Source organism: Myxocyprinus asiaticus, chromosome 8 (assembly GCF_019703515.2).
Source record: "Myxocyprinus asiaticus isolate MX2 ecotype Aquarium Trade chromosome 8, UBuf_Myxa_2, whole genome shotgun sequence".
NCBI lineage: Eukaryota > Metazoa > Chordata > Actinopteri > Cypriniformes > Catostomidae > Myxocyprinus > Myxocyprinus asiaticus.
In genome coordinates, this window is record NC_059351.1 from 29,792,818 (window position 1) to 29,816,084 (window position 23,267).

A 23,267-nucleotide genomic window follows, 5' to 3' on the forward strand; every position below is an offset into this window, starting at 1 on the left:
CCCCAGAGCCCGAGTATTTTTACTTCTTTGCCATGTTTACCTCAAACAGCAAATGTGTAACTGGGTGAATCGAATTTCACCAGATTATATCATGAAAAGAATTTATAAAAAAATTAGCAAAGTGCGTAGAGCTGTCTCACACGTCTGCCCTTCGCATGGTGTCACGTGGCTCCCACAGGTACACCCTCCTTAAACCATGGTTACACTCAAAATTACATTAAACAGTTAAAAGAGAAAACATGAAAATCTGAGTCTATTCAAAATATACATTACACCTGGAAATAAAGTTTTAGGATTTTGCAGGTGCGATTCACCGAAAAAGGTTAAAAAGTTGATCAGCTTGTGATGCGCGAATGGCTTGCACACGCAGTGCAAGACTCGTCACACTTTAATAGTGTTTAGCCTCTCATTCAGCTGATGAAAACACGCTGTGTGATCATGAGGAAGGATTACATCAAGCTGTAGACTGGAATGCAGGTGCAAAAAACGTCATATACAGTTGAAGTCAGAAGTTTACATACACTTAGATTAAAGTCATTAAAACTCATTTTTTCACCACTCCACAGATTAATATTAGCAAACTATAGTTTTGGCAAGTGGTTTAGGACATCTACTTTGTGCATGACACAAGTAATTTTTCCAACAATTGTTTACATACAGATTGTTTCACATTTAATTGACTATCACAATTCCAGTGGGTCAGAAGTTTACATATACTAAGATAACTGTGCCTTCAAACAGCTTGTAAAATTCCAGAAAATGATGTCAAGCCTTTGGACAGTTAGCCAATTAGCTTCTGATAGGAGGTGTACTTAATTGGAGGTGAACCTGTGGATGTATTTTAAGGCCTACCTTGAAACGCAGTGCCTCTTTGATTGACATCATGGGAAAATGAAAAGAAATCAGCCAAGACCTCAGGGAAAAACTGTGGACCTCCACAAGTCTGGTTCATCTTTGGGAGCAATTTCCAAATGTAGGTACCACGTTCATCTGTACAAACAATAGTATGCAAGTATAAACACCAAGGGACCATGCAGCCATCATACCGATCAGGAGGGAGACACATTCTGTCTCTTAGAGATGAACGTAGTTTGGTTTGAAAAGTGCAAATCAATCCCAGAACAACAGCAAGGGTGTAGGGGTGGACGTCGGCACAGCCATTAACCAGGAAAAAAAAAATGGCACTCCATGTCAAAAAGGTTGCCGACCCCTGAACTAGAGCTACATTCAGGGGCATAGCATCCATTATATTGGCATATTCATGATAGTAGGCTTATATGATAGATTTTTTTGTCTCAACATGCTTAAGTGTGGTGAAACCAAGGAGTTCTAGAGGGAACGTTATACCTATCAGTCAACCGCTGCGCTAAAACAGGGTTTTTAAACTTTGCCGGTTAAAGCGTATACATACATGCACAAGTTTACAGAACTTTTTCCATTGTCCCTGATTTGAACAAAGTGCCACATGAGAAGCACATCTCTGAAGCTCAGTAAATTCAGTCGGGGGGGATTCAACAGCAAAAAGATGAAGTGTTGCTTTTGTATAAATTCAAAAAAACTAACTTTATGTAGTTAGTCTGGTGAAACTTCATGAACAAACAAGTTTTTTGCCATTTCTGTGCAGCTTATCAGGAACCCTGATAAAGGCCTGAGTGGTGAAACATTGGTTTGGTTATAAATAAAATCTCCCATCAACTGGATAACACTTCATTTCTGCTCAAATTGTTAGTCCAGAACATTCATTGACATTGGGAACAGAACATTATGTTTTTTGCCACATACTCAATTGATTTTGTTCTGTCTACTCAAGTCAGAATTATACACACGGGGGGAGCATTTCACTATAAAGCCCTCCTTTTTGGTCCTTACACTCCTCTGCTGCTTGGAATTTTCCGTAGACCAATCTCTGTTGTCCCTATCTCAGTACTGTGTGTGTGTGTGTCTCATCCTGTTCCTCTCAAGTGTATCAGGACCATTGCACTGAAAGGACTCGCACAAGGCGGAAAGACTGGAATAGTCTGCACTGCGCCTGGAGAAAACAATGGTAGTGAACTGGATCACCTAACTTTCTCAATTATTCATTAACAGATATCAAAGGAAACAAACATGCATATTGTGCCTACCTGTTAAAGGTTTATGCTTGTTTTGTTCTGCTCTACCTGTTGTCTTTTTTTTTTTTTTTTTTTTTTTCTGAGGGTACCAGGGTGTCTATTGTTTAATGGATAACTGGATTTACTTAAAGAAAGAGGGAGTTGACTGAAAGTTCTGTAACTTTAGATTTGGCGGTGCACAACACTGTCTTGTGTTTATGCACTACTAAAGATGTTGGCTAATCTTTATCATGATAATATATTTGCTTTTCAGGTAGTTGTTCTTTTGTGTGGCGGTCTGGTGTTGTCTCTTTTAGACCATGAAATGTTTGTTTTTTTTAAAAATTTGTTTGATTTAGCCTTATTTGTACATGACATCCTATGTGTTGTATTATTTTACTCAGACCGTTAACCTAGTTACTATAAAACATCAATTGCACACAAATGTGTGTTTTATAGTAAATATTGACTGCTTGATTGAATGAATATTGAATGCTTGGTTCTGATTGTTTGACAGGCATTCTAAGGTGTTGATTATTTTTCAGTAAATGCACAGTTATGAATTTTTCCAGGTCTTCACTGCATTTCGGTTCCATATCAGTTATTTCAGTGAGCCATACAGCCTATCATAACAAAATAACCAAGTAAAACAAAGACATCGGCTGTGCTATGTTAAAGAGCACCTATTATGGTTTTCAAATATTACCTTTCATGTAGTGTATTATATAGCTGTTTGTGAATGTCTACAAAGTTTAAAAAAATCAAAGTGCATGACAAATGGAGTTATTGACTCCCAAAAGAAAGAACCGATTCTGAACACCTGAAACGAGTCGTTAGTAATTCCAGACTTACTTCCTGTACTAACCTACGTAATTTGGTAACAAAAAACCTGCCTCTGGTCTTCACTGGCTGCTCGCGAACAGCTTTGACCCACCCTCAATCACTACACTAAGCGTTAGACCAATCACAACATACTGGGACATCTGACCAATCAGAGCAGAGTAGGCTCTCTGAAAGGAGGAGTTTAGAATGAAACGAGTCGTTTTTTTGACACTGGGGAATAAAAGGTAATGCTGCAATTTAAATGAGCAAATTAAAGTGTTTTTTGACCTTGGATGCATGTAAATCTATTGTATGAGACCTTTAAAACAAAATCATAATAGGTGCTCTTTAAATCTTAATGACAATCATGCTAAATCTAAAGTATATGTTGAATTTTGAAATATTGTGAACCAAAATAAATGACAAAGCATATTGAGGTAAAACTTTTAAAAATGTGCAACATTATTTTCTGTCCATTTTATCAAATTAAATGACCCATCAAACAGCAAAATCTCCCTGTAGGTTTTTCCTATACTGTTTGCAGGATTCACACTAAGTCTTTGAAGTGCTTAAAGTGCTTGAATTTAACTTTTAGAAATTTCAGTACTTAACCTGAAAAATCACCTTGTTTTGTTTAAAACTGCTTAACAGTCCATTATTCTCACAGATTAGATCCATGCACTCCACTTTCATTGAATAATGTGTTAAAATTAGGGATGTGCCACAGTGGTCAACTAATCAACTTGTCTTCCAACAACTGACTAGTCGATTGGTGGCATCGACTATTAACATTAATATTTTTTGTGGTCGTTTTAATGGAAGATGCAGTTCTCAAATTGAAAGACGCATTGCTCGTAGCCGTATAACTGATGACCGTAAAACTCTCTGCAAGAATTTTGTCTCTTTAATACTTTAGTTTTATGCATTGCTGCTGCTACAGCCATCAAAGCGCCTCATGAACAACGATACATTTCAAGACGATCACTGTCAGATGTTAAATCCTCTGCTGTGAGTAATGCTTCCATATTTGTGAGGTGTTGTGGAGAGATTAAAGTCTTTTACTGATTCTGTCTGACAATTTAAATAAATAGTTGCAGTGAAAAAGGTTTAAACTTCTTGATATCGAGAACCAGATGCGGGTACACAACAATCTTACAGTTATACGCTTTTGAATGCACGGCAAAGATCGCCCTGAAGCACTCCAGGTACATTGAAGCATGTCATTCTGCGTACAGGATGCGCATTTGGGTTTTGTGCCACTCGGTAGTAGAGCCTTTCTAATTTCTTAATTTTGTGCAATAAGATTTTAGTTATTTAGCCTGTCTTTTATTGAATATCCTGTAGTTACTGAGTGCTGCACTTTGCGGCCATCCCTCTGAAACGGGTCTGATTTGGGTCACGTAAACACAACAGAGCCTAATTATACATGGGTTCCTTAACACCGACTAGTTGTTCAGACAACCCACTGACTTGTCGATTTATGAGAATTTTTCTTTACAGTCAGTTGTTGATCAAAAAGTAAAAAGAATCATTAATTCTAATTACACATATTGTGGATGCAGTAAAGAATCAGTGTGACCCCTCTCTCTTCAATGTGGGCTGAATCAAAACACTTCTGTGCAAGACGCTCGTTGAAGTGCCACCATCCTTAAAGACAGACAGTACCAGTTTAGCGCTTGTAATACAAATGAATGTAATCTAAATGAATATTTTACATTTCAAATAGTGACAACTCTATTATTATTATTATTATTATTATATATGCAATTGCAGGACTTAATATTAATTGATAGAATATAGAATTCTTACAGTTTTATGACAATGATGACAAACAAAAATGTTGCTGGTACTGCACATAATCAGCCTGAATGTACCCACAATTTTTGGGTTTATTTGATTTGGATCTTTTGTGATAGAGAAAGGTATATGAGAAACTCTATTTGAACTTTGAACATTATATTGTGTATAAGAGAACTTTATTTTGATGTGCATTTTGCTTAATTTTTCACACAAACCAAACAAAAAAAACAATTTGCTGTTATACATGGTCATTTCGGCTAAGTTTTGTTGGACTGGAATGAGATTATATCGAATCGTGAACCTCATATCGTACATCGAACCAAATTGTGAGAACCTTGTAGTCTCATCCCTAGTAACTGAGGCTTGGGTGACTCTTTGGAACTAGCAACGACTTGGGCTGTATCTAAACTAGGGATGCCGCGGTGTGAGTTTTTGACTGTTAGATTACCGTATGAGAAAAAATGAACACATTTAACCGGTTTAAGATTATTAGAATATTTTCTAATTATGCAAGAACTGAGGTAAAAATTCATATCATATCACAGTTGAACGTGTTAGTGGATGTATTTCTTAGACTCGTATATTTATACATAATATTTTTACAACGTATAAAACATTTAACGGTTTTTAACCATAAATTAAAAAATTTTTACGGTTAAATTAACTGACATTTTTAATCGTGGTTAATAGTGAAACCGTACAATCGCATCCCTAATCTAAACAAAATGCTGGATCCATGGTGTAAAAAAGTAGGTTGACAAGCATTTTAGGGATGAAACCTGAAAATGCCTTTAGACAAAAAATGGAAAAATTTGTTGGTGTGGTAACCGTGGGATAAGCTGAATATTATACATTTTTCTATGATTTAAAAACAGTTGCATTTGCAACAATTACTGTGGTGCTGCCATAATACAGTGATGGTATCAGATGGAAATATCATGGCCCAAATGACTATATACCATGTTACTGGTACATATTTACCATGGTACTGAATGGTTACAATCTTCATAAACTGTGGTATTTACACAGTATTCCATGGTTCTTCAAAAATACCGTGGTGCCTGAAACATGGTTTTGCAATGGTACTATGTCTAAAACTTTTCTATTTTGATTTCTGAAATAAATTAAATCCCTTCAGTTGCACTTACAACATTTTTTGTTAGGAATTATTTGTTGTTCTAGAGAGATGTGCTGAATCAACGAGTCAAAGAAAACTGATTTTATCTTGTATCTTCAGCAGGTACTTCACTGTGAAGGTGTGAACAACAAAAGCTATGTGTGTGAGACAGGGCACTGCTGTGGAGAGTCCCAGTGCTGTAGCAGCTACTATGAACTCTGGTGTAAGTATATGTTCTGCCACACATATTCATGTCACCTTGATTGATATCAGGCTCCATGTTTCATAGGAATTCATTAGAGGCTCAAAAGACCTAAACAGAGTAGAGGCTGAAATGGTGGGTATAGGTTGCTGCACAGGAAGCAAATTGGGTTTAAGATGCTCAGACCCCTACGAACTATGAGTAAGAGTGACATGAGTCTTGCAAATCCTTATGCGAAAAGTGTGACCATTCATGCCAATTTAGCTGTGGCTTTAGAGGAATTAGTCAGGTTTTATGTAGAAGTGTAGAGTACAAAGACATTTAACACTTTTATTTTGTAACCGAATATTTATGTTTGGTTTCTATGCTTTCCATGTTTTTTCTTCAGGGTTCTGGCTGGTGTGGGCCATCATCTTCCTCCTGAGCTGCTGCTGTGTTTGTCATCACCGTCGCACCAAACACCGTCTACAGCAGCAACAACGACAACGTGAAATTAACCTCATTGCCTACAGAGAGGTTCACAACTACTCCTCTCTCCCCTTTTACTTAAGTAAGATCATCTCTGTTATTTAAATTCCCTTAAATGGGTGCTATTTTTAGTAGTAATGCATTCAGAGAACAACAGCAGCAATTTTCCAACTAGACCTCCCACAAAATGTCTTAATGTCTCCTAAATTTGAATAGTTTTAATGTTTTCCACAGCCAATAATTCACTGCACAAAAGAAATTTTAGTTTATTCTCGCTGCAAGTGAACCAGTATTTAATGTAGTCTGGTTTATAATTTATTTCCCTGCACAGTTTTGTTAATGGTTTATTAATTAAGAAAAGTCTATTGGGGGTCTGGGTAGCTCAGCAAGTTAAGACGCTGACTACCACACCTGGAGTCGCAAGTTCGAATCCAGGGCATGCTGAGTGACTCCAGTCAGGCTTCCCAAGCAAACAATTGGCCCGGTTGCTAAGGTGAGTAGAGTCACGTTGGGTTAACCTCCTCGTTGTCGCTATAATGTGGTTGTCAGTCTCGGTGGGGCACGTGGTGAGTTGTGCGTGGATGCTGCAGAGAATAGCGTGATTCCTCAACATGTGCTAGGTCTCCACAGTAACACGCTCAACAAGCCACGTGATAAGATGCATGAATTGATGGTCTCAGACACGAAGGCAACTGAGATTCGTCCTCCGCCACCTGGATTGAGGTGAGTCACTACGCCACCATGAGGTTTTGGAGCGCATTGGGAATTGGGCATTCCAGATTGGGGAGAAAATGAGAGAAAATCCAAAAAGATTAAGAAAAAAGGCTATTTACAGTGTTTTGTTATCCTAACTATGCATGATTATATGCTTTGTTGCATTATATTATTTGCATTTAGAATTATTTTTCTTTTCAATCCACAACCCTATCAGAACAAACTGCAGCCTATTTTTGAGTAATGACCCACCAGTTGAGAATCACTGCATTAGGTGGCAAATGCAAAGCAATCCCAGTAAAACATACTTTAATGCATGCATGATATACTGTGCGCTGTTTATTTTAATGTAAATTTTGAATTGTCAGCTCAGTAGTGAAACTCCTTTAACTGCTCTAAAGTAAACATCCTGTACAGACATCAGCTCTAACTGGTCACACACCAGACAAGAAGTTGCACAACATAATATAAAAAAAAAAAAAAAAAAAAAATTTATGCTGATCCAGTTAATTTGCAAGCACATTTTAGAGTAAATAAACAGGCTATGCCTTTATCAAAATGACAGTACTTAGACAGTATTTCTATTCTTATAGGCATTTGTCGTATAGCAAATGTTTGTGATGGATGTCTCTTTGGTAGTTTTTTGTTTGTTTATCTTGGCCATTACTTCATTAAGCAGTGCCTGTATACTGTAGTCAATAATGTCAAACAATACATACATTTCAATGACTCAGAGTACACAGTGAACTATAATTCGTCTAATCGGCATGGGTAGATTAAAACAAAAGATCCATAGGTCACACAGCAAACACCTCACATGACGATAACTACATCGGGTCAGGGTTCCCATGCATCCTGGAAAACCTGTAATTTTGCAATGCAGTTTTCCAGTCATGGAAAATTCATGGAAAATTTGGAAAAATACCTAAATGTCCTGGAAAATAATTATTTGTCCTGGGGAAATATTTTAATATAATAAATCAGTTTGACACTGTTGCTAACAAGGTTTTTGTTTCATGTACAAAAACATGTTAACGATCGGGACTTGGAATAAGAGTCAAATACACAAATTTGAATAATTTTGTCACTGCCGATGGCTACGCATTGTGAAACGGTTAACTGTCATGAACGAATCCCTGTCACATACTTCCTCTGCTCATCTGCTGTTATCTCTGCTTTGCTCCGACTAAATAGTTTTAAGTATTGATAGAGTACCACGGATTTCAAACTGGGAGGTGCGCCTTCCCAGGGGGGCACCAGAGCATGTCAAGGGAGCCACGGAGATTGATGATTTCACCAAGTAAAATCAAAAGATGCATAAATACAATAAAAATTTATCATAGATAAATGGCATTATAATACTGTTAATGTTGAGAGCACAACATGCAGATCATACGAGAGCGCTTCCATGTACTGGCTGTGCCAGCGCGGATCTCTCCGCTCACTCCGAAGTCCCTCAAATAAACTACGCTGCTCTTTGAAATCTCCCTGCTCTCGCTCGGAGAGAGTGTGTGCATGCTCAAAACATGTCCTATGCATTCGCAAATCTATTATAAAGCCACACCGCTCTGCATCTGATCATTCATGTTCTGCCTCTGCAGATGTGTTATATCAAGGGAGAAACCATACCGGAGTAAAGGCCGGTTACTTTTTTTTTTTTTTTGAAAATGCAGCATAATACATGGTTAAATTTGTACTGTAGGAATGATATTCTGATGTAAGTGACATGAGCAAATAATAGCATAAGTTAAACATTTGTTGCGACCAGAGGTGGGTAGTAATGCGCTACATTTACTCCGTTACATTTACTTGAGTAACTGTTAAAAATACTCTTTAGGTTTAAAAGTGGGTGGTACTTACTCTGTCAAATAAATTTCTAATGACATTTTTTTTACTTTTACTTCTTTACAATGGGTGGCGTTTCTGTCGTTACATCACTGGGTTTAATTTTAGTTAATACGTAATTTATTGAGAGATTATTGAATGGGACTTTTACGAGAGCGGAAGTTCACACAGAGGCGCGCGCTGCTGTCATAGACTCAAGTCATCAGTGCTGCAGCATCAAACTCGTCAAAGTGAAACACTTTCTTCACTCCACACAGTGAAAAAAAGAATAGTTTCATCATGCAATGCCTTAATTTAACAACAAGACAAGCGGATATTTCATGATTAAAATCACAGCTTCAACTTAAGGCAGCACACTGAGGTAAGTTTTGGCTCTAATCCTAACGCGGGCTTTTTTGTGTAATGTGATGGTCATTTTCAGGGTGATTCTGTAACTGGGCTCTTATGACATCAGTTTTTAAGTGTACATTTTAAAATCATTGCAGCAATATATCAGTGCAGCAATATATCAGTGCGCTTTGTCCCGCATGTCATGAGCAGTATTTACGCATTTACCACGTGCCCTCGCGGTGGTACTGGAAACTGTCGCAGTTACTTCAGGCGGAATAACTGTACCGCTCATTGTAAATCCATGTAAACATCCAAGTTAAGTGTAAATAAATGCCTTGGCTCTGCTGTTTGCGTGATTGACAACTGAAGCGCGAACAGACAGCATTTCTGCATGTGCACAGCGAGGTGCGCAGGCGAGAGATGTGCGGGCGCGAGGCGATCTTAGGGTGAAGAGAGTGTGTCCGAAATCGTTCACTCGTTCACTATGTCCTATATAGTGAATGGCAGTTAGTGCAATATATCTCAGCAGTGAGTGAACGAAATGAGTGAATTCGGACACTAACGTATACACAAAGCGTCAGATCTCTGGGCTGTCACAGAAACATCACCACATATGAACTTTTAAAATACTTGGGCCTTGTTATTCTTAATGTATTAATACAATAAATCTTCATTCTGTTTATCATTTTTAATATATACCATGTGTTAATATAAAGAGTAAACATATTTGATCAAATAAAGATTACATTTAAAAATGTATCTATGTTTTGCCTCTCTATATGTTATGGTATTTTAATCAAGTAATGATTTGTCAGAGTAATTTAATACATTCAACATGAAAGAAAACATTGCAGGAGTGGAGGAAGCAGGAAACTCCCTGCTTGTACGTCTTTCCCATGGTGGATTGTGGGCAATTAACCGTCGTCGAGTGTACATCAAATGTTCACTCAACATTAGAGTGTATTGTGAGTAATAATGAGTGGAAAAAAGTAAGGGAATGAGTGGTTCATTCAGAATTCAGACAATCTGGCGGACACTTGAAATAGTGCACTATAGAGTGGATAGGGAGCAGTTTCAGACACAGCGAGTGGAGTTGGTGCCCTACACAGGCTGCGTACTCTGCGCTTAGAGAGCAGAGGTGCTGCTGTTCAGAACTAATTATCTAAATTCTTTCTCTGAACTACACTGAAATAAGAATCCACGCAAGACTTTAAAAGCTATGAAATAGCGAAAGTAGGCATTAATAAAGCATGATCTTGCTTTGGTTTATATTTCAGCATTATATATAATGTACTTGTGGGACATTTTTCACGTTTTCACCGTAATAATTACTAGAAATGTTTCCAAACCTCTCTTATTGATAAATTCATCCTGATCTGACAAGAGCCCTTAAAGGGATAGTTCACCCGAAAATTTTAATTATCATTATTTACTCACCCTCATGCCACCCCAGATGTGTGTGACTTTCTTTCATCTGCTGAACTCAAATGAAGATTTTTAGAAGAATTTCTCAGCTCCGTAGGTCCATACAATGCAAGTGAATGGGTGGCAACATTTTGAAGGTAAACAAAATCACATAAGTCAGCATAAAAGTAATCCATAAGACTCCAGTGGTTAAATCAATATGTTCAGAAGCGATGTGATATGTGTGGATGAGAAACAGAGAAACAGATCACCTTCACATTCTTCTTGTGTTTTTGGTGATTCACATTCTTTGCATATCGCCCCTGCTGTCTAGCAAAAAATGACAAGTATTGATCTGTTTCTCACCCACACATATATCACTTCAGTAGATATGGATTTAACTACTGGAATCTTATGGATTACTTTTATGCTGCCTTGATGTGCTTTTTGGAGCATCAAAATTTTGGCCTACAGAGCTAAAATATTGTTCTAAAAATCTTAATATGTGTTCTGCAGAAGAAAGGAAGTCATACACATCTGGGATGGCATGATGGTGAGTAAATGATGAAAGAATTTTCATTTTTGTGTAAACTACCCCTTTAAAGTGATAGCTCAGCCATAATTTAATATTCTGTCATTTCCCTACCTTCATGTTGTTCCAAACCAGTGTGACGCTTTGTCTAACATATTTTGTGTTCTACATAATGCAATGTTAGGGACTGACAGTCTTGCTCACCATTCACTTTCAACATATAGAGGGAAAAAAGTTAACTGAAGGTAAATAGTGACTCAGGCAAACATTCTGTCTAATATTTACTTTGTGTTGCATGGAAGAAAGAAAATCATATGGGTTTGGAACAACATGATGGTGAATGATAGCAGAATTTCCAATAATAATAATAATTCTGTAATACATGTTAAATGTGTTTTATGTAATGGAATATAGGGGAGTTAACATCTGTTATGTAATTTGTGAAAGTAACGAGTTACTAAAGTACTCTTTTAATTGGATACTTTCTTACTCTTACTCAGTTATTTATGTTAGTACCTTTACTTCTACTTGAGTAATTATTATTTTTTTTATTTTTTATTTTATTTATTTATTTATTTTTATAAAGTAATTGTACTTTTACTTGAGTATAGTTTTTGGCTACTCTACCCACCTCTGGTTGTGACTGACATCTTCTGTTACCTCAATAGAAAACCACTGCACAAGTTTATCTAGGGCGCAGAAAATCCGAAAATATGTGGAACAAAATCACGCATGTCCATTCTTAAGAGTTCAACATGATATCGGGTTGATGTGTCTTCATGTGTTTGTGACAAGTGCAGTTTCACATAGAGATGGAGACTGACTCATGTGCTGCGAGTTTATCACAGATATAGGCTAAAAACAGTTAAGTAATCCCATTTTCATGAGGACAAACTGGTGTTTTAATAAAAATAATACAGAATATGGTTTCATATTATTAATAGAAACATTTATAGCTGTTAATCACGCATCAGTGTTGAATATATTGGCTGAATGAGTCTGTCAGACTGAATTAAAGGTTGTTGATCATCATTGGTGAATTGCTCCAATGCCTGAAATATTGGGTATTTTTGATTAATATTACACTAGAGGAAAATACCTGATAAAACTTCAAATAAGTGGCCAGAATGTGCCTGCTGTCATATATCTATATATATTTTTCTGTATATTTAGTATCGGCTATGTTATTTATTATTTGTAAATCTGAAAGAAAGAAAAAAAATCCCCCAAAAATGGGGCTTTGGGGGTGAGGGTGAAGATCTTGTACATTTTCTCAGAGGGGGGGGCTTACTGTCCAAGACTTTGAAAACCCCTGATATAGTACAAAATACGATTTTTTTTTTCTTTCCAACGTTGCTGTTGTGTAACCACAAAGACATTTGAGTTAATAATTGTAGACAACGATGACGGTAGGACCACTTTTAAAAAAAATTTTTTATACGAATTCACACCCTGAGTTGGTAGCGTGGTGATTTGGCCTTCACGCCTCAGGATATGAATTAATTTTCAATAATTCAATGATCAGTGTCTGCTTATACTGCGGTTACTACATGTAGTATGCAGAAAACATGGACGGAATTACGGAATGTAGTCATAAAAATGACATTAACTCTAAAATGCAGAATGTAATGGAATATTGCATATTTGGATGAAAATTAATGTTTGAATGCACAATCAAATAAAATTTGCGATATGTCCTAGTGCAAACTGAAAAAGTCTGATTTAATTGACCCTTTGCTAAGCCCTGCCTAAAAAGCGCTTCTGACCAATCCTGTCTTAGCAGCTGTTGCTCTGCTGCCATCACTCTAACATGCATTTGCCCTTTTCCAATGAGAGCCTATGAAAGTAATATGTGATTTAGTACATTTAAGCAGGATTATATCAAAATAATCAAAATTTTAAAACACGTTGTTTCCGGATCAGTTGTAATAGTGGCACGAGTTACCCAGAGAGGATACCTGCAATGTTGTTTTTCTTTTTTTTTTTTTTAAATCTTTAAATCTGGAGAAGAGCATGTTATTGATTAAACTGTCAGCCTTCATTCCCAAATGAAATGTGCAACGACACCTACATTTGCTCCAAGGTAAATTAAAGCTAATAACGGAATGTTTATTCATTTATGTACTGATTCAAGTCATAATAAATGCGATTTGTAAATAAACAGTTCACAACATCAAAATGAGTGTTATGAGATGTTGTAAACAACTGTTCACTTAACGCTAATGTTATTAGATGTGTAATTGCTATTAAATGAAGTTTTTCTCTTCAGGTGACTGTAATAATCGTTTGCCTTGACTCTGATTCACAGTCTCCACAGTTTTTAATGAAATTACTATGTAATTTAAAATTTTCTCTGACAAAAAACCTCAGATAAATATGCATTACAATGTCACTCTTCATTCCAGCCCACGTATAAATATCCATTCCATTTGAGAATATTTTGCCAAAAACCACGCCCTTCACTGCAGTCTCAGTTCATTCCAATAGGGAGATTTGCAGAGCTTGTCAGAGCAAGCAACCATAACCAAGGAGGCGGAGCTTAGCGAAGGGTCAATTGAATAAATATACAATCTGCAATTGATGCTTGCTTCAAAATGAATGTGTGAAGCCGACCGCTCATACACTGAAAACATCTTTTTTTATCATGATCATCATACTGACATCATACATGCTCTTTTGTTTGTGAGATGACAGTAATTAGAGCACTTTACGTGGATTAACAACCATACTGGGCCATGTGGCGAACTGCTTATCTCTAGGCGAGAAACTACAGTCAATAACACACAGAAATGGCAAAATAAAAGCTCAGTTTAAATAGGCTGTGTTTTTGCTTAAATGTTACACTTATTGGGCACAAAATGTCCATTGAAATGCCCTGGATAATTGTGCAATGAAAAGAGTGGTAACCCTGCAGGTGTGATTGTTCCCTGTTATAATTTCAGTTTCATTACCCCAGTGTTTAGACAAAATCTGTCACATTCCCTGTTTTTTGTCTTGACTTTTGTGTTAATTCTGGTTTGGTTTCCTGTTCCTGTTTCCTGCTGGTTTTGTAGTCCTTTGTAGTTTCTTTTCATGATTGGTTTTCCACTGATTGTTTCCCCAGGTGTTCCTCATTCCCTTGTTTTCCCATGTGTATTTAAGCCATTGTTTTCCCCTGGTTTCTTTGTCAGTCTTCATCTGTATAATGCTGTACTTTGTTCCCTGTGTTTTGTTTCATTATGTTCTGAGTTACCTGGTTTACCTTTATTTCATTAAAAAGGCTGCATTTAGATCCTCATTCCTCTCCTGTCTCATCACAAAGACTGACCCAGAAATGGATCTAGCGGCCGTCAGGATTCTGCTCCTTCAGCAAGGGGATTGTCCAGTTGAGGATCATGCCCATGAGTTTTTAGAGCTGGCAAATGTAGTGCACTATCCAGACCGCGCTCTGGTGGTTTTCTTTCGGGCTGGTCTGAATAGTGCACTGAGGGAACTCATGCCTCTGGCTGATCCTCACTGGACGCTCGGCGATTATGTGGAGAAGGCTCTGGAACTTAGTGGTTCCCCTTATACAGTGGATTATGGCGGGAACCCCGGGACAAAACCTGCGTCCACGGCCCCTGTCTTGAAGTTGTATGATATGCCACTGATGTTGGTGCGTAGGTCCATGAAGATCCTACCTCAAAAATTGTCTGTGCCCACGCCTGCTACGATCAACGAGCCAGTGCCCACGCCTGCCATGGCCAATGAGTTGCCAGCCTCGTCCGTCCCAGAGCCAGCGTTGCCAGCCTTGTCCGTCCCAGAGCCAGCGTTGCCAACTTCGGCCATCCAGAGGAGGAAGAGAAGAAAAGTTTCCGTTCCCAAGTCTATTCCCATGTACACTACCACGGAGGTCGTTTCTGAGTCTCCTCCCATGCCCACGACCACAGAGGTCATTCCCAAGTCTCATCCCATGTACACAACCACGGAGGTCATTTCCGAGTCTCCTCCCATGCCCACGACCACAGAGGTCATTCCCGAGTCTCTTCCCATGTTCGCGACCATGGAGGTAATTTCCCATTCATCCAGGACTCTTTGTCTCGAGCCTTCCATGGCTCTGCCTTCCACGACTTGGCCCATCGAGCCTCCCATGGCTCTGCCTTCCACGGCTTGGCCCCTCGAGCCTCCCACGGCTCAGTCTTCCCCGGCGGCTCCGCCCCCAGAGTCTTCCCCGGAGGCTCCGCCACCTCCTCCCATGCCCACGACCACGGAGGTCATTTCCGAGTCTCTGGTCTCCTGGCCATCCGCTGCCGCCGCCTCCCATGCCCACGACCACGGAAGTCGTTTCCGAGGCTCTGGTCTCCTGGCCGCCCGCCTGATCGGCTCTGGTCTCCTGGCCGCCCGCCTGATCTGCTCTGGTCCCCTGGCCGTCCGCCTGGTCCCCTGGCCGTCCGCCTGATCTGCTCTGGTCCCCTGGCCGTCCGCCTGGTCTCCTGGCCGCCCGCCTGATCTGCTCTGGTCTCCTGGCCGGCCGCCCGCCTGATCTGCTCTGGTCCCCTGGCCGTCCACCTGGTCCCCTGGCCGTCCACCTGATCTGCTCTGGTCCCCTGGCCGTCCGCCTGGTCTCCTGGCCGTCCGCCTGATCTGCTCTGGTCTACTTGGTCCTCCGAGCCTGCAGCGCCTCTTTGCTCCCCTTGCCCCTTGTAAAAAGTTATTTGATTTGATTTTTTTTTGTGCCCCCATGAACTACCTGTTTTCCTCCACACCCCATAGACAATATTCTGTTTTTGTTTTGTTTTTTGGAGCATCTGGAATCCTCTCGTTAAAAGAGGGGCTCTGTCACATATTCCCTGTTTTTGTCTTGACTTTTGTGTTGAAATTCTGGTTTGGTTCCCTGTTCCTGTTTCCTGTTGGTTTTGTAGTCCTATGTATTTCTTTTCATGATTGGTTTTCCCCTGATTGTTTCCCCAGGTGTTCCTCGTTCCCTTGTTTTCCCTTGTGTATTTAAGCCCTTGTTTTCCTCTGGTTTCATTGTCAGTCTTCATCTGTATTATGCTGTGCTTTGTTCCCTGTGTTTTGTTTCATTATGTTCCGAGTTACCTGGTTTACCTTTATTTTATTAAAAAAGCTGCATTTAGATCCTCATTCCTCTCCTGTCTCGTCACAAAATCACTGGCTTGGTTTTGTGTCAGCATTGTAACATTTAAAATGAGATAAACGCAATGTGAGACAAAAATGTTTTCAGAGACTCAAATGTATCATACTCCACAGGTTTTGTTTTGAGTGGGTTTGGGAGAAGTTTCTGATCTGAGACCAGTGTTTTTCTTTATTTAATTGCTAAGATAAAGGCATAAGAGTGGTCAGTTGTTTGGAGATCAGTATGTAAAAGCCAATCTCAGTGGAACCACAGGCCATGTAATTTTGTAGGAGTGGATTTTGGTGTTTGGTTTGTCCTGTTGCAGTGCCACTCAGTAATGATGTTACAAGATGGTTGTACCTTCTATAGTAGGGGATACTGAGGGAAATTTCTAACACAAACCATGTTAATCCACTGTGAATAAGAGCACATCTCAAAAGGATTTCTTTAATACTTGGGTAAGGTCCTACTTTTTTGATTTGGCTAAAAAATATGTGCTTAAAGCAAGTGTATATAGATTTATTTTATATTTGAAGTATTTCAAATATCAGTCCAATTAGAAAATATCATGTCTTCTTACTAAACATATTGATCAGTTGATGAGTAGAACAGTCTTCAGCCAGAAATGTTAACAAAATATTACATATTTTAATGGTACTAGAGTCAATAACATTTTTTTTTTTTTCGTAACTATTGTTAAAGTTGCTCACAGCCATGATAAATAATCGTGTATAGTAGCTGGAAGCTACAGTGCTAGCATCTGTTCATGTTAACTTTTAATGAACAAACTAGAGATAAAAGATAATTGCCCCCAGTGTCCCTTCACACTTAGTTTAACATTTTGTGATTAGGTGAGATCTGTTAGCATTGGTCGTGGATCAAGGAAAACTCTCAAAACCTGAAAAATGTAGAAGACACGATGACATTTGTGTTTGTGTGATTTGTCATAACTCTTTTGATGATCTGGTTAACTTGCTATGCTAATGTTTTGTAGATGTGCAACATTGTCTGTAGAAAACTGTGTCTTCCCTTTTATTGCAAGTCTTTATCTGTTAAATGCTTTGAATTCTCTTCTTACAGTTTTCTTGCAAATTTTTTCTCTTTCAGGATTCCTTCCTAACTATCTCCTCCCAGAATATGAAGAGGTAGTGCATCAGCCTGCCACTCCCCCTCCCCCTTACAGTGCCTTAAGCACCGGTCCTCCAGCCTGCACCAGCTCCTTAACTACTGACCAGCAGGATATGCACTGCCAACCCAGACAAACCACTCCAGTGCCCCCTGTATCAGACACACTCTGTTCCAGACTCAGCCTAGAGGAGATCCACTCCTCTAACTGTTACCACCAGAAAGACGACAGCAAAGGGCTGAGAGACTTAGAGCGAAGCATGTCGGCAGAGAGCGCTTTGTCCATAGAACAGCTCCCCAGTGTGGACAAACAAGGCGAGTGCAGGAAGGAGCAGCTCAGGAATGTGGCAGTGCCTGACGAGAAGGAGAGGCACCGCAGATTTACAGGGGACTCGGGGATTGAGGTGTGCATTTGTGGGCGAGACTTCGAAAGCCGCAAACCTATAGAATTTCAGGGGCTTCTGAGTGAAGAGGACCAGGAAGTCTCTGAGGAATTCTGTGTGGAGTGTGGCCACCGTTCTTACGGAGTGAAAGAGCATGGACTTCTGACTACAGAAAACAGGGTGGAGCAAGGAGCATCGCTGTCACCCCAACCTCACCCTGTTTGTCTCTATTTGCATACTATTAATGAGCAGGAGGGTCCACACCATAGCAACATAGAATCTCAAAGCTAAATGTATAACTTCACTGGTAAAAAAGACTGAGACAGAGAAATAAATAGAGAGAGGTGGACAGAGAAATCAAGGCAGAGAGAGAGGGATGTTTTACCCGCTGGAGTATGCAATGAAGGAGCTAGCACGGACGGAGTAATCCTGATACTTCATATTCATGTTAAAGTATGAGATGGTCTTGGAGAAACCAATCAGATTCATGCAGTCAAAAAAACATCTATCCACAAGGGTGGGCTCTATCCCTACACAAGACGATGCACCACATGTGGTGCTGGAAGACATGTCCACAATGTGCTTCTGCTAATTCACACTTCAAAAGATGTGGACCATGTTTTAAGATTGAGATTCTTAACACACAAACAGATTATAAAGTCTCAGGACAAAGTTCACAGAGTTCAATGTGAAAATCAGTGCCTTTAAAAACTGACTGTACATTTGAGGGTTACCTGTCCCTCTTGACTTTGTTTCCTTGCTATAGAGTAATGGGACAAATCTTTGTTGTGTTATACAAGTCTTTGTTTTGCACATTCACATTCTTCTGAGTGAATCATCCTAATTCATTTCAGACAAAGAGTATTTACATGCCTACAGTCTTGATTCACATTTAAGTAATCTGTTTTGTATTTTCTTTTGTGTTTTGTTGCTGAAAGCTCTGGATGATTCATAGTATGTATTTAGAACAAGACTAATTTCACATTACTTTCCTAGCTTAGAGTATGCTCTACAGGTTATGGCATGGGAAAACACAAAAAAGAGCTAGATTAATCAAAGGCAGCATTAATAGTAATGCTATTTTGAGCATTATAATTCTTGCTTGAAAGTGCGGAATTTATTTACAATTAATCACCAGTGACTGATTGCATACAAACACTACATTTTCTGTATTTCGTTGAACATTTTGGGATAAAAACTTACCAAAGGGAGGTGTCCTTATTACACAAGCACTTGCTTGCTCTTCATTGATGTAAGCTGCAAAGTAAAATAAACCATTATTGTTTTTTCACTGAAGCGTATTTTAATTAACTAATGACGGAAACATATTGATGTTTTAAAGTGTAGTTCTGTGAAAAAGTATTTGCCTGATTTCTTCTATTTTTGTGTTTTTCATACTAAATTGTTTTAGATCTTCAAACAAGGTAAACACAAAATACAGTTTTCAAATTATATATATATATATATATATATATATATATATATATATATATATATATATATATATATATATATATATATAATATATATAAATTTATTTTATTTTATTTTTTATTTATTTATTTTTTTTTAAGCAAAAACGTTATCCAACACCTATATCACCCATGAGAAAAACTAACTGCTGTGGTGGAATTTTGGCCCACTTTTCTTTGCAGAACTGCTTTAGTTCAGCCACATTGGAGGATTTTCGAGCATGAACTGCCCGTTTAAGGTCCTGCCACAGCATGTCAATCGGGTTCAAGTCAGGACTTTGACTAGGCCACTCCAAAACTTTAATTTTGCTTCTTTTGAGCCATTTAGAGGTGGACTTACTCCTATGCTTTGGATCATTGTCTTGCTGCATAATCCAGTTGTGCATGAGCTTCAGCTCACTGACTGATGACCGGACGTTCTCCTTTAGGAGTTTCTGGTAGAGAGCAGCATTCATGTTTCCCTCAATTATTGCAAGTTGCCCTGGCCCTGAAACAAAGCAAAGCATCCCCACACCATCACACTACCACCACCATGCTTGACTGTAGGTATGATGTTATTTTTGTGGAATTCTGTTTGATTTACGCCAGATAAAACGGGACATCTGTCTTCCAAACAGTTCCACTTTCGACTCATCAGTCCACAGAACATTCTCCCAAAAGGTTTGAGGATCATCAAGGTGTGTTTTGGCAAAATTCAGACGAGCCTTAATGTTCTTCTCGCCACTCTTCCATGGATGGCATTTTTGCCCACTGTCTTTCTGATTGCGGAGTCATGAACAGTGACCTTTATTGATACGAGAGAGGCCTGCAGTTCCTTGGATGTTGTCCTTGGCTTTTTTGTGACTTCCTGGATGAGTCATCGCTGTGCTCTTGGAGGAATTTTGGAAAATCAGCTACTTCTGGGAAGGTTCACTACTGTGCCAAGTGTTCTCCATTTGGAGATAATGGCTCTCATTGTGGTTCTTTGGAGTCCCAGAGCCTTTGAAATAGCTTTGTAACCCTCCCCAGACTGATGTATTTCAATCACCTTTTTCCTCATCAACAATTTCTTTCGACTTTGGCATAGTGTGCTACTGGGTGAGACCTTTTAGCCAACTTCATGATTCTGAAAAAGTTCTATTTAGATGTTGATTTGATTGAACAGGGCTAGCAGTATCAGGCCTGGGTGTGTCTAGTCCAGCTGAACCCCATTATGAATGCAGTTTCATAGATTTGGGGATTTAGTAATTAAGGGGGCAAATACTTTTTCGCACAGGCCATATTATTGGATAACTTTTTTGCTTCAATAAATAACATTATCATTTAAAACTGTATTTTTTGTTTACTCAGATTGCCTTAGTTTTATGTTAGATTTTGTTAGATTTTTTTAAACAATTTAGTACGAGATGTACACAAAAACAGAAATCAGGATGGGGTCAAATATTTTTCACAGCGCTGTAAATGATAATATGCATAAAAGTCTTGTTGAGCTTGATTCTAGATATAGCTGTATAGTAAAAAAAAAAAAAAAAAAGTGCCTCTTTTAAATACTGTTTGCACTTTGTCTTCAGCCACTTTAAATACAGATCAACTTGCTCTATAAATTGTGTAAGATCACATCTGCCTTAAAACCTTGCAAACTTTTTTTCTTCATGAAAACTCAAACGCTGTGCCTTTAATATTCACATAATGTTCTTTCGTTGGTAACAAGTCAAGGTGCCTTGATTCTCTGTTTAAATGCAAACCAGTGATAAGCCATACGTTTGTAGTTGGAAAATGCTTTTTTTTTTGTTTTGTTTTTTGTTTTTTTTTGTCTTTTTCTGCAACAAAGGACCTTCAGTTTTAAGGTCCTCCATGACAACTGAAGCACTGTTTCAAAATTGTTCATGTAACTAATTTATTTCACTGCCCTAATGAATGTTATTAATAACAGATGTGCTGCTCTCACTTGTCTCTATGATGGCAATCTATTGACAATAGAGCAATGGTATGGTTTAAATCTTTTTCTCTGATATATTAACAAGCTGTTGAAATTTAAGAAACTTGTGCATCTCATGTCTGACTTGTCACATATGATGTGTTTGTCATATTCAAACCAATACAAAGGACAAATTGTACAGTTGAAGTCTAGATTAAGATATAAGCTCAGGTATGATTTATTTTTTATTTTTATCTGTGTCTTCTGATATGCAGAAAACAACCAAAAACCTAATCTAAACACTGTTCAATAAAGCGCAAATCGACACATCTAAGTGTGTTACTTTGTTTCCAGTTCATATGCTTCATGTCATGCTTTCATCTCCATAAGGCCTTGGGATGTTATATAACAACTTATTCTGATTGCAAATGGGCTGTTACAGGCTTTAGTACCATGTTGAATAAATATGTGTCAGCAGGGAAAGAAGATAAAACTTCAATCAAAAACAAATGTAGAGGTGCACTCAATCACATTTTGTTATATTGTGGCAGTTATCTTGCACTTATGCGTTCATGTCATGTTGAAATTACTGTAAATATGAGTCGACAACTGGGAGATTCTTTTCTGAGCTGTCCACTTTCTTGACTCAAAATGGCTTTGATGCTGATAACAGCAAATTGTTTATATCTACATTAATTCATCAGTTCACGTTTTTGCTAAATGTTTAAGAACAAAGAATTTTAATAACATGGCATATCAAACCAAAATGTGTTCACTGTTACCTCTAACTGTTGAGGCCTCTGCCATATTGATCCTTTCAAAATTATGTCATGACTGTCAAGTTGAAGCTTTAATGGAATACTGAGTTTACAACTTGTAATTACGAGTTCTACGAAGACGTGAATGCTTTTTATAAGTCGAAATCTCGTAATTACAGCAATTTCACCATGACCTTAAAGCACCATTACACTGACACCTATAGGGGTGCAGATGCATCATCAAATAAATGCAAACATTTTAAGTTACCGATGCCATTGTAGAATTTCACAGTCAGCTATGATTCATTTTATCCATGAGTGAAAGTATCCAATAACAGGAAAGTTACTGAGATTAATGCTGCCTACATGTAACCTGGCTAGCTCCTACCTCCGAATCGGGCATTCGTTACTACGACATATGACACATTCAAGTGGGAAACAAAATACGGAAAAAGCCAAATTTAAACAAATACACAATGAATGACAGCAAAAGCTCTTTTTCTGTTGTACCAGTGAATAAATAAGTGAATAAACCTGCATTACTTACATATGCCACAGACTGCATGATTTATTAATGCACGGCATCTAACAATTGATTAATTAATTTGCTTAAACCATGGAGTCATTGATTGCATATATAACAAATTAAGTGAAATAAAGTACAGAACATTTCCATCTTTCATGTCAACATGCCCCTTCCAACATCACAACTCAACAACTGTGCTCTCATCTAGAGTTCTGAGTTTCCCACTTGTAAATTCAATTTCGCTTGATCATTCATGTGTTTGGAACTCATAATTACAATATTTCCATGTGAATTCCACTTGAAGGGCACATAAGCGAGTAGTTTTTGGCTGGTTATGTGATCCAAACATGGTGGCCCTCATTAGGGGACCCTCTCTATGTACAATAAACCTTCTTTAATAAGGTTAATGATATGACTAGGGTCTTTATCCCATGTGAGTGCTCATTATTTTATACATGTTTAAACATTACGTTTAATTTCTTCTGGAGTAAAACTTCTAAGTCTAAAACTGATTTAAACTGTAAAAGTGACGAACTGTCCAATTTTGCAGACATATTCATGTAAAGTGCAGCATTACACTCTGGTCTTTCTTGTCTTTATAAACTAATTGCTGTCTTAATTTAAAAAAAAAAAAAAAAAAAACGTAATTTCATTATATTATAAACGTATTCCAGCACACCAATGCAG

The 23,267-nt window shown here is 38.2% G+C and overlaps 1 protein-coding gene across 3 annotated transcripts in view; it reads left to right on the forward strand.

The window, feature by feature from the left end:
• Positions 1–19,394, forward strand: part of LOC127444950 (WW domain binding protein 1-like) — a 57,596-nt gene extending 38,202 nt beyond the window's left edge. For 2 of the 3 annotated variants that reach the window (XM_051704629.1, XM_051704628.1), the window contains 3 exons: positions 5,950–6,052; positions 6,420–6,581; positions 17,527–19,394. In XM_051704629.1, coding sequence (XP_051560589.1) covers positions 5,950–6,052; positions 6,420–6,581; positions 17,527–18,218 — 957 coding nt within the window. In that variant the 3' untranslated portion in view covers positions 18,219–19,394. Of the gene's footprint in view, positions 1–627; positions 2,045–5,949; positions 6,053–6,419; positions 6,582–17,526 lie in introns of those variants that run through there. The other variant, XM_051704630.1, reaches the window with a different exon arrangement.
• Positions 19,395–23,267: the final 3,873 nt, after the last annotated feature.